General features: G+C 36.6%; 1 protein-coding gene across 2 annotated transcripts in view; it reads right to left on the bottom strand.

Moving 5' to 3' along the window:
• Positions 1–220: 220 nt before the first annotated feature.
• The window catches only part of NDUFAF2 (NADH:ubiquinone oxidoreductase complex assembly factor 2), a 245,301-nt gene continuing 233,124 nt past the window's right edge, over positions 221–12,397 (bottom strand). For both annotated transcript variants that reach the window (XM_004458854.4, XM_058309246.1), the window contains one exon: positions 221–1,545. In XM_004458854.4, coding sequence (XP_004458911.1) covers positions 1,294–1,545 — 252 coding nt within the window. In that variant the 3' untranslated portion in view covers positions 221–1,293. The remainder of the gene's footprint in view (positions 1,546–12,397) is intronic.

The raw sequence follows: 12,397 nt of genomic DNA, 5'->3' as shown, positions 1-12,397 counted from the left end.
ATTGTCACTTACGGGCTCTTTTCATTCAGTTAGTATATTATGGTGATTTTATCATTTGATTGTTTTAGCATAAATGCCTTACAAAGTAATACTTTTCTTTAGTGTATTTCTTAGGCATTTAAAAGTTTTACCTACGATTGGGTAAAAATCATGTATTTCTAGGAATTGATAGTATTTAGTCAAGGATTTCCTTATACAGAACAGAACATAAACATTTGGGCCAATTATTCAGTAAATGTTTATTCAGCACTTATTACATGCTAAACACTGTGAAAAGATTTTTATGTTAGAATAGCAATAAAAACTTGAGCACTCCAGAATATGTATGATCCTTCAAAAATACTTTTGTATATCACCCTACCCCATTTGGTGTTTTATCATGTACAAAGTCACCTGTCTACATCTGTCTTCAATATACAAGCCACCAAGAAAATAAAAAAGAAACAAAATTTTAAAAAAAGAAAAAACAAGACAAAATATATATACAAGCCACCAGCGTCCCAACAGTCCGTGGAATTGCTTTCTGTGAGCCCTCCCCTCTTTTCCATTTTTCAGTCATTTTCAATCTCATGGAACTCCAGTTGTACCATTTCTGTTTATTCCTCTCAGACTTCTTTGGTCAAACATGCTTCTGTTGGGCCTAATTCCTCTATTCAAGCTCCAGCTTCGGTCCGACCATAAGCTAGTTTTTGTTTCATCTACTCATCAAGGTCTTTACGGTTTTCATTTATCAACTAAATTTTCTTTGCCTCCACATTTTATCCAAGTTCACATTTTTAATTAGGCCTTTAGAATCTTATCTTGTGCCTCCCCAGAAATAGGGGTCTTCTCTCCTCTTTTTTTTTTCCTTTTATTTTTATTTGATCATTTGGGAGAACTCATGATTACCAATGCTTATATGAGGATGGTTCCTAAATGATCATAGGATCTAAAATGTAATGAGCATTCAGTTTGAATCTAACTAAGGAATACCTAATTAAAGTTAAATATTCATTGAAAAAATGCATAATAAAAACAAACTCTTAATGGAATAGAGGACTATTGTTCATTTAGAAAATACAAAGTAATTTTTTCTGTGGTGGTGATAACATATAACAACATTTGCCATTTTAACCATTTTTAAGTGTACAATCCAGTGGTACTTTTTTTTAAAAAACAATATTGTGCTTCAATTGCCATCCATTACTAAAACTTTATCACCCCATTCTCTTTACAAGCAATTTTTAAAATTTCCTTTATTTGTTAAAAATCATTATATCCATATAAATGAAACTATTTTTTACCAAAGTACATTCATTTATTTTGACTTTTGCCATCTTGTGGCATCCAGGATCCTGGCTGAAAGGTTTTACCAGTGCTGGTGGGATCTTCTGAGGGTTCTTCCTTTCCATAGTATGGAGCAGAGGCATGTCCTTTAATTTGAGTTTGAACTGGTAGAGCCAAGAGTTCCTCTTTGCTCTCTTTACTTAGCATTTTTCCTTTTTCATAAAAATCTTTGCTTTTTATTTTAATTTCTTCTCTATATTTTTCATTCTTTAGTATTTCCTGCATACAAATATATAAATGGAAGCAATTGTTAACATTCTAGTTAGAAAAATATATAGGTCTAATGAAAATAAAATAGCCAATACAACTAAAATACATTATATATATACATGATACTTGTTTTGCATTTCAATCATATATAGAATAGGTACAGGGTAAGTTTGAAAAACTAATTATATTACTATAATATAGTATAGAAATGAATTGATCAGCCTTATCCTCATTATATACTGTGATAGAAAGACCACTAAATAAAAATATATATCATCCTTTTTAATGTAATATTATTACAAAGTCAATAAAAAATTAAAAAAATTAAAAAAAAATATATATATATCATCCAAAAAGTAAAATTACTTAACATGAATATTATGTAAGAGCGTAACACTCATTCTATGAAAGATTTTATGAGTTTAACAGCTTTTTTTTTTTTTTTTTGGCCTGAAAAAATAATCATCAGTGACTATACTTGCCCACTGGAGATGAAGTGAATGGCTGGATTGTGAGATGGCCTCAGAAAAGGTTCCTGCCAACTCATTTTCTCTGCAGAAATTAAAGTGAGGATCCTAAGGCCATCTCCTATAGTGCCAGAGCCAACCCACATTTCCCTTCCTCCTAGGGTAGTATGGCAGTAAAGAGGATGATAGGAATGGACTCAGCATTCAGAATGCCCTAGACAAACTAGTTCCAGAGAAGCACTTTGCTATTGGAAATGCTTCCTCAAATCGGTGTAAACAATTTCTGCAGTGCGTTTCTATTCTTTAAATTTGCTATTCTACATAGAAGGATCTATAACAAAGAACTGCAATAAATGTTTTATTAGCATATTTCATCAAATACAAGACTGTCAGTTTTAAGCAGCATTGTTATTATATGTACCACAAAGAAAAAGGCAATTAAACTCCTTCACCACACACATCCTGATTTTAGAGAAGTTAACACTTGAAAAGACAGGCATTTCAAACAGAGGAAAGATGGTAATTTCAACTTTTATCTTATTGTTTCTTATGTGCAAAATGTTTTAATGCTTTTGCTTTTCTGAGTATTCTGATTTTTAAGGAATTTATATTATGAAAAATTAAATGTTAATGTAATGAATATCTGACAACACTGACAAGTTCTAAGTTATTTTTTAATTTCAACACTTAAATAAGTGATAATAAAAAGGCAGCATCTGGGCATATATCTTTATAAATATTTGAGTAACTTTTGTTTCTAAAATGAATTTTGAGAAATTAATACATTCCTTTAAAGAGGTAAGCACCTGGGCGGCAGACTTGGCCCAGTGGTTAGGGCGTACGTCTGCCACATGGGAGGTCCGCAATTCAAACCCCAGGCCTCCTTGACCCATGTGGAGCTGGCCCATGCGCAGTGCTGGCCCTGCCATGCAGGGGCGTCCCCGCATAGAGGAGCCCCACGCACACGAGCGCGCCCCGTAAGGAGAGCCGCCGAGCACGAAAGAAAGTGCAGCCTGCCTAGGAATGGCGCCGCACACATGGAGAGATGACACAACAAAAAGGAACACAGATTCCCGTGCCGCTGACAACAACAGAAGTGGACAAAGAAGACACAGCAAAATAGACACAGAGAACAGACAACTGGGGTGGAGAGGGGGAGGGGAGAGAAATAAATAAATCTTTAAAAAAAAAGGTAAGCACGTTGTGAATGTAATTAACAGCACAGAATTATAAATGTGAATGTAGTTAAAGGGGGAAATTTTAAGTTGTACATATGTTACTAGAACAAAAATTTTTAAAAAGCAGGATTGTACAATACAGTGAACCCTATTGTAAACAATGGACTACAGTTAATAGTACAAATATAAAAATATTATTTTATGAATTGTGACAAATCAGTTTTAACACTAGGGCAAGGTGTTAATAAAAAGATGGTATATGGAAACTTTGTTTTATGCATGATTTTTTCTGTAAACCTTCAACCTCTCTAAAAAAAAGAAAAGGTAAGAACCAATGTTTAAAATAACATTTAAAATAATGGCTTGTACTTAAAGGAGAAAATTGTTTTTTGGTTATAGTGTTCCAGACTGAGTTTTAGATACAAGGAGGGCCCATCTAATGAAACTTCCCTCTCAAAGCCAATAGGGAATGAACAATATTTATAAATATTCTTATAATTTCCACAACACAATTCTCCATGCATAGTTTAATAACAACAATATTTATGAATTTAGGGCAGTTGCTTTGAGTGAGTCTGAGAGTACAGAAGTGAGGCTTTGCCTTTTATAAAATTCTCAGGTGAGGTGTCCATGCATCACAAAGAAAATTCCTCTATATGAATCTGGAAATAATGGAAGCTGACAAAAATACTTCTTCATATCTCCATACTCTTAAGTCCCTCTGTGAACTGCCAAGTCTTTATACAAGATCTTTCTTTGGAGATCTTTCTTTGGAGATTTTTCTGTCTCAGCAACCACACTTGGACCAGAGGTGTGGGAGTGAACAATCCTGAGACTATACTATAAACTGGAATGAATGTTTGGATACAGATCTAAGCATAAATACAAAACATTTTATGAATATTATTTGTTACCACACATATACTGATTTAGTGAACAAAAGAAGGTAAATAAAAATTATATATTACCCATTATTACTAATTTTAGATATGTAAAATATTCCTTTTTTTTTTAGTATGCTTATTTGAGTGTGATGTATGTCTGTAAAAATAAAAATGAATGATAAGGCTTGTTTGTTGAATGTATAGGTATGTCAGAAAAACATGTCCTTAAATTTAATCTGTTCCTGTGGGTGTGAACCCATTTTAGTAGGACCTTTTGATAAGGTTACTTTGGTTAAGGTATGCCTAGCCTACTCAGGATGGGCCTTAATCCTATTACTGGAGTCCTTTATAAGTGGATTGAAATTCAGATACACAGAAAGACACAGAAAACAAGAACTGAGCATCAACTGAACTGAGAAGAGAAAGGAGAGACTAGGACTGCCATGTGCCTTGCCGTGTGATAAGCTAAGGACCAAGAATTGCTGGCAGCCAGCCCAGAATGCCAGTCTTCAGGAAGAAAGCACTGCCATGATTTGGACTTTTTCCCAGCCTCAAACCATGAGTGAATAAATTTCCGTTGTTTAACCAGACCCAATTCATGAATTTTGCTTGAGCAGCCTAGGAAACTAAAACAAGATATTTCATGATATCATTCAAGATCTCAAACCCCTAACACTATTTTCTCTTTAGGTCTCAACCAAGTCAATTGAGAATTCTTTTATCAAGAAGTGTTTCAATAACACTTTGTATATACATACATATGATGTTAATGGTGAGAAATTTTAAATATAAAAATTGCATAATACACTTAAAAATCATTTGAGAGTTTTTATATTGATAGACCTGGAAATGGAATAGAGTTAATGCTCTGCCCTTTATTAGGGAATTATAATGTTTTTTAAAAAAGTGCTATGATGGGAAGTAGATGTGGCACAAGTGCTAGGGCTTCTGCCTACCATATGGGAGGAACCGGTTTCAATCCTTGGGGCCTCCTGGTGAAAAAGAAGAAGAGAAAGTGTACTTGCACAGCGAGCCAGTGCCTTGTGGTGAGCCGAATGCCCGCGTGGTGAGCTGATGGCCCACATAGCAAGCTGAGTGTCCATGTGAGTGCCCATATGGCAAGCCCAGTGCCTACATGGTGAGCAGAGTAACCATATGAGTGCCCATGTGGTGAGCTGAGTGCCCACGCGAGTCCCCACATGGCGAGCCAGTGCCTGTGCAGTAAGCCAGTGCCCGTGTGCCGAGCCAAGTGCCTGTGTGGTGAGCTGACTGCCCATGCAGTGAACCAGTGCCCATTCAAGTGAGTCACGCAGCAAGATGATGGTGCAACAAAAAAAGAAATGAAGGGGAGAGTCAAGGTGAAGTGCAGCAGAAACCAAGAACTGAGGTGATGTAGCTGACAGGGAACCTCTCTCCACATCAGAGGTCCCCAGGATTGAATCCTGGTGAATCCTAGAGGAGAAAAAGACCAAAAAAAAAAAGAAAAAAAAAAAAAGAAAGAAAAAAAAACCAAAAATAGATACAGAAGATCACACAGAGAGTAAAAACAGCAGGGCAGGGGGGAGGGGGAGGGAAGGGAAAATAAATAAATAAATTTTTTAAAAAGTGCTATGAATTCTGTAAGAAAAAAAGGGACATAGAATACATTTATACATATTAAACCCCATTTCTTCTTTGATGTCTTCTGCTTTAAGCTCCTCTGGAGTTTAGTAATTATAAATGGTCTCTATTCAATTTAAAGTAAATTCAATAGTGATTCATTGTTAGAAAGTTGATTATATTCATGAACAAGCAAAGACTGAGGGGACAGTCTTACAGACAATGATAAAATTGTCCATGTCACTGGGTCTTTTGCAAGAACAAAATCATTTTTCATTTTATAAAGCTCCAGGATAAACCAATGTTATATATGAAAATGGGAACCTAACCTTTTAAAAAATTATAATTTAAGGATTATAAATTAACAATAAATTTGTGACAAAAGCTTAATATAAATATATATTTAATAACCACTGGAATTATATATGTCTTTTTCAAATTGCACATAAGATAAAGATACACTGAAAGTTTTGATCTAAGAAACTTAGATTAACTTTCCAAAATACTAAAGTTATGAATCTGTTCTCCCAAACCACACATTTTTCACCTATCAATCAGACATGTACGCTCTATATAGAATAAATATACTAGACCTTGACAGCTCCATTAATGTTTCCATAATTCTATAATACTTTCTATTTTAATGATACTAAAAAAATTTAAATACTAGTACATTGCCTTTGAGTCGATTAAAAATTGAAATATTTCAAAGAATTCAAAAGGATTTAGTAAAGAGATTAAAAGTGAAATTTAGCATGAAGTATGTTCCAGGACCCCAAACCATAGACATCTGGTAACTGTAAGATGGTCTCACTCAGAAAGCAGCCTTCCAGAATATGCCACAACCCCCATCCTCAACATAATTATAATGAGAATTTGGTGAACAATTGTTTGAAAATGTTTGTTCTAAGATGAATATTCTTTTTACAGTGTCAAATTTGTAACATCCTGAGAAACAATTCAGGCCTGGAAAATACTATGAGATGTCTAAGTTTGAAAATATTGCCATATTGTTTAATTAAACTATATTTTCTAGTTCTACAAGTTTAACTGCTAGTATGAAATAATAAATTATTAGATTCACCCTTTCTCAGTCTACGAAAGAGAGAAGAGAAAAAAAGCTGGGGAGGGGGACAGGGTGTAGGTTACCAAAAGGTACTTTGTGTTCAGAACCAAGGCAACACCTGTTAGATTAGTTATCAATGCATTTAATCTTGCCTGGATGGGAGTAGAAACCAAAAAGGTAAATAAATGACAGAGCTTAGGTTAGTATGATAGCACTGGGTTGCTAAGAAATCTATTAGAATGAAACAAGTCAAGTAAGTTATGCTTTAGCAGAAGCTGCTCCTGCTATGTGTTCTTGCCAATCACTAGTATGCCTCTGCCAAATCAATGTCACATTTAATTTATTCACATTCAAATCTATTCCAAACATCCTTTGATCAATTACAATAATGGAAATGTAGACTGAGTTTTGTTGTTTTGACATGCTTTCTTGAACTTTCCTCCTGCAGTTTTTCAAAACATTTCTAATTGCAAGAAGTTGATCTCAATGGTTCTTTTTATTTGAGGAAACAATTGTAAGGTTTGTTTATATTCATTGCTGGCTAGAAATTTCTGGCATTGAGTTTTCTTTCTCTGAATGTGAGCCAGATTAATTATTAAGTCTTGAAATGGCAATAAAATGAATTAATCACAGAGCTTAAGTCATTAATAGTTTTGCAGGCGGTATTTCCTTTAATAAAAAATATATATGGAAAAAAAGACCTCTGAGCATAAAGAGACAATTATTTAATTGAAAAATAAAATTAGCAGTTAAGCATTAATAAAAAATAGTCATTTTAGTCCTATTTAATTAACCTGCCCTGGTGGGAGATAAAGAAAACCTTGCTCTCTTTTGTGAGAAGGGGAGAGATTACAGTTCCCAGGAGAAAAGGCAATGCCAGGTCTCCATGGCTTTCTGGGCTTCACCTCTCTGAGTGAGGCTACAGCCCGGGAGGAAAAGAGGAGGCTCCATCTGTGAATGATTGCTAACATTTATTGAGTTGTTATGTGCCCGGCACTGTATGGTGAAAAGAGGCTCTTCTCTCCTGGGTTGAAGGAGGAAAAGGAGGAGTAGGACAAGAAGGTGAGACACAGAGTTAGAGAAGCAGTCGTGCAGGCTTTACAATAGAGCCTGCCTAGAGAATCAGAACTGTAGTGGCCAGAGGTTGCACTCTCCAGGACCTCACGCAGGGATATAGTCCCCTGATGCAGGGGACAACAGGAGCTGGGCTCTCCCTGTAATATACACTCAGTCATTCATACATTTGTTTGTTCATTTATTCAATAAATATATACTGAGCACCTACAATTCAAGGCCCTGAGGAGAAGAAAACTTCATTCCAACTCTTAGGGAGTTCCTTGAAGGGCAGAGAGAAGAATAGGCAAAGGAGGTGGCTTGCAGAATAAAGATAGTAAGTTAAATTTTTTCAATTTAAGCTCATGGACCCCCTGAAATCTTTCCATGGACCCCTTGGGACCCATGGACCCCTGATTAAGAACCCCTGGTCTAAAAGTGAGAAAAATCAGGAAAGCATTGGTAAGAGCAACCTGCCTCACTTTTCAACTTTGATGCTTTTGGGAATTGCCTCACAAATAAACTTGGAACCAAATCCTGGTCTCAGATGCTGTTTGGAGGGAACTCAAATAAGACAGTAAAGAAGCCATAAGAGGAGAAATTCAAGGTTAATCCTATAAACTGCAGAAAAAAGGACAGACAGGTAAGGTTAGAATTGGGGTATATCCATTAGATTTAGCTACAAAAAGGTATTTTGTGACCTTGAGGAAAGCAATTTAAGGGAAGTGGTGGAGGCAGATAGAGATCACAGTGTGTAAGAAGTAACTGGAAGGGGAGGAAGCACTTTCCAAATTGTGTTCCACAGATCACACTACACACACATACACACACACACCAAAAAGTTCTATAGTTAAATAATGTTGGGAAAAATACTCTCCATTTCAAGAGTCCCAATTTTCCCCCTTCTTTTCAAAACCTCCTTCTACATAAAAGAAATACCAAGATTAGAAAATCAAAGCATTTCTTTGATAAACAAGTTGTCATCTGAAACAGCAAATCATAAGACAGAAATAAATGGAGGATTAGCAAATGATTTAGCAGGGTAGAAGAAGAGCAAACCTAAATGCTTGTAAAGAGGGCTAATGATGAGAAAAAGCAATTCACTGCAAAGAACACCAGAAAGGCTTAGAAAGTGGAAATGACAGAAGGTGGGAGTGAGATGTGGAGGACTAAACACTGGAAGATTATATGAAAGCCTATTTAAGAAGCGACTGTCCCAGGTGTGGGGACACTTGACCCAGGAGTCCAGTATCTGCCATTTCTCCAATACCACAGGAGGCAAGAGATACAATATATTCTCTGGAGAAAAAGATATAGAGAGTCTTACATACAAGGGCACAGGCACAGGGGATGGCTGGGTTGAAATGCCAGACTGTAAAGGGGAATGAAGATGATTACGTAAAAATCTGCATTCTGAACAGTGAGCCCCTCAAGTTCCAATATTCATTTAGCTTGAGAAGGCCTGCAACTAGGAATATATCCCCCACCTGCATGCCTTCCTATTTATTTGTCAGGGGGTGGGGGTAAATGGGAAGTGTCATTAGTTCTGTAGCATTGCCCACATTCTGAATTTGGCTAATTAAACCCTTTATGGTGACATTTACCATGTTTGTCTATCCCTGTATTCTCTGTATTTCATGTAAGCACTTGGGTCTACAGCAGGGGATCTCAAACCTAAGTATCAGAATCACCTGGAAGGCTTATTAAAGTATAGATTGACAGGTTCCACGCTGGAGTTTCAGATTCAGTAGTTTGGGGGTGGGCCCCTGAATTTGCAATTCTAACAAGTTCCCAGGTGATTCTGATGCTTCTGGTCCAGCAATCACGCATGAGAACCACTGATTTAGAGCAGAGACCAGCAAACTTTGGGCCAAATCCTATTCTTGTAAGTAGAATTTTACCAGAGCACAGTTATGCCCACTTGTTTACATACTGTCTTTGTCCACTTTCTTGCTAAAATAGCGCTGCTAAATAGCTGCAACAGGGACAATATGACCTGTAAAGATGAAAATACTTACAAACTGGTCCTAACTGCTACCTCTTCATTTCAAGGGTTGATTAGATTCCTTTGGCAAGATAACTTCACAGGAGCATCACATCAAGAAAATCATAATGTCTGGTTGACCCAGGATGACCAATGGTTTCAGATGGCTTTAGCCTGATCTATCCATTATGAAGTACCCTATCCATTAATAATCACTGCTTAACACATTATTTCATTATGGGTTTGCATTAACTTCTGACACCAACCGCAATACAATTTTGACCTTAACTACCCAGAGATAGGCCAGACTCCATAGATTAAAGCACAATCTTCCACAAGATGTATCTCACTTCAGATGCCAGTTGCAAGATCGAGGGTTCCTATGGCCACCCTCACTTCTGACCAACTGGCTATAAATTCAGGGGTTCCCTCCACTCCTAGAATGATTCACAGACCTCAGGAAAGCTCTATACTTATGATCAGTTTTATTAGAGCAAAAAGAATACAAATAAGAAGAGAAGCATAGGGTGAGGCCTTCAAGGACCTTAAATGTCCACTCCACTGGGCATTAGAATGCCTGCCTCACCCTCCAGGCACATGGATGCGTCATGTCAATCAGGGAAGCTCTCCTGTGTCCAGAGTTTTTATTGGGGTTTCATCCACGTAGGCATGATTGACTTAATCAACGCTCACATGGTTGAATTCAATCTCCAGGCCCCCTCCACTCCCTGAGATTGAGTTGTCATCAAGTGGCTCAAAGCAGCAACCCCCTAATAACATGGTTTGTCTTTCTGGTGTAGCCAATTTCCTACCCTAAGACTACCAGTGGGGTTGCCCCACTTAGAATTATCTTATTAAAATAAACTATCAGGTATGGTCCAGGGGCTTTCCATGAATAACAAAAAACATCCTATCATGGGAAACACCACAGATTCAGAGGGTACTATTTGGTTACTGAATTAGTCTGTCAGAAAGCAGGGTAAATACTTGACATTTTTTTCCCTTTACCAATAGTGAAAATAATAATTTTACACTCTAGCAACTTTCAAAGGTAACCAATAACTATTTTTAAGTACAATGGACGTATTTTATATATATAATGTGTTTCAATCCATTACCTTAATAAGAATTTTTATTTTTGATGCTCAAACTTGTTCCATCTTTAGCTCATGGGAGACCCTTCACGTGGTTCCTGTATTCTTTTGACATAATCCTTTTGGTTTCCCTACTTCTCTGTGAAAAGATGTCCTAGGCTCCCTTGTACATTTCCTGCTCCAGATTTGAAATCAGTCATTTCTCCAAGAAGCACTGATTTCTTATGCTGGGAAATGGTATTTAAAGTCCATAATCTGGGATGAAATGTTAATTGCTACTGGACTGACACTGGCAGCAGGCTTTTCTTCAGACACAGCTAGGAAATAGAATTATTTCAGGAAAAAAATATCATTAGTTCATAATGGTACTCCCAATAAAATTTTTATTATAGGTTCTTATTTAAATTTCTTTTTTCTTATGCTATAAATATTGGCTCCTAAGAATATTAAATTATTTTATTTATGTGCATGTGTAAAATAATAATACCAATATTAGTGCTAACAATAATATTATATTATTGAGAATATATTCAATGAAAATGTACAATGTTTTAAAGTCATTTGAAATAATTCTTTTCTGTGTGGTTATATTATTTACTTAATATACAGATAGTTTCATTTTTTCAAAATTTATTTTGTATTTTTATAGACAATGTATTTTTTATTTCTTTTTACTGTGGTAACATATATAAACCATAAAATTACCATTTTAACCATTTTTAAGTGTACAATTCAGTCGCACCAATTTATATTTACAATGTTGTGCTACTATTAGTACCATCTTTTTTTTTTATTATTCATTTTTTAAAAATATTACATTAAAAAAATATGAGGTCCCATTCAACCCCACCACCCCCACCCCACCACTCCCCCCATAGCAACACTCTCTCCCATCATCATGACACATCCATTGCATTTGGTAAGTACATCTCTGGGCATCGCTGCACCTCATGGTCAATGGTCCACATCATAGCCCATACTCTTCCACATTCCATCCAGTGGGCCCTGGGAGGATCTACAGTGTCTGGTAATTGTCCCTGAAGCACCACCCAGGACAACTCCAAGTCCTGAAAACACCTCCATATCTCATCTCTTCCTCCCATTCCCCGCACCCAGCAGCCACCATGGCCGCTTTTCCCACACCAATGCCACAATTCCTCTGTGGACCTTGGATTGGTTGTGTCCACTGCACATCTATGTCAAGAGGGGGCTTAGATTCCACATGGATACTGGATGCAATCCTCCTGCTTTCAGTTGTAGGCACTCTAGGCTCCATGGTGTGGTGGTTGACCTTCTTCAACTCCATGTTAGCTGAGTGGGGTAAGTCCAATAAATCAGAGTGTAGGAGTTGAAGTCTGTTGAGGTTCAGGGCCTGGCTATCATATTGTCAGTCCAGAGATTCAAATTCCCTAGATATATCTTAAACCCCAGCACCAACTACAATTCCAGCAAAGTAGCATGAAAGTCTTGTGAAAAGAGATCCCATCTGAGTCCAGTTCCATCATGCTCCAAAGAAGGGCCAACTGACATGGCAGT

This window comes from Dasypus novemcinctus, chromosome 2 (assembly GCF_030445035.2).
Source record: "Dasypus novemcinctus isolate mDasNov1 chromosome 2, mDasNov1.1.hap2, whole genome shotgun sequence".
Taxonomy (NCBI): domain Eukaryota; kingdom Metazoa; phylum Chordata; class Mammalia; order Cingulata; family Dasypodidae; genus Dasypus; species Dasypus novemcinctus.
The sequence above is the reverse complement of the archived record's forward strand: the minus strand, read 5'-3'. Positions and strand labels throughout refer to the sequence as shown.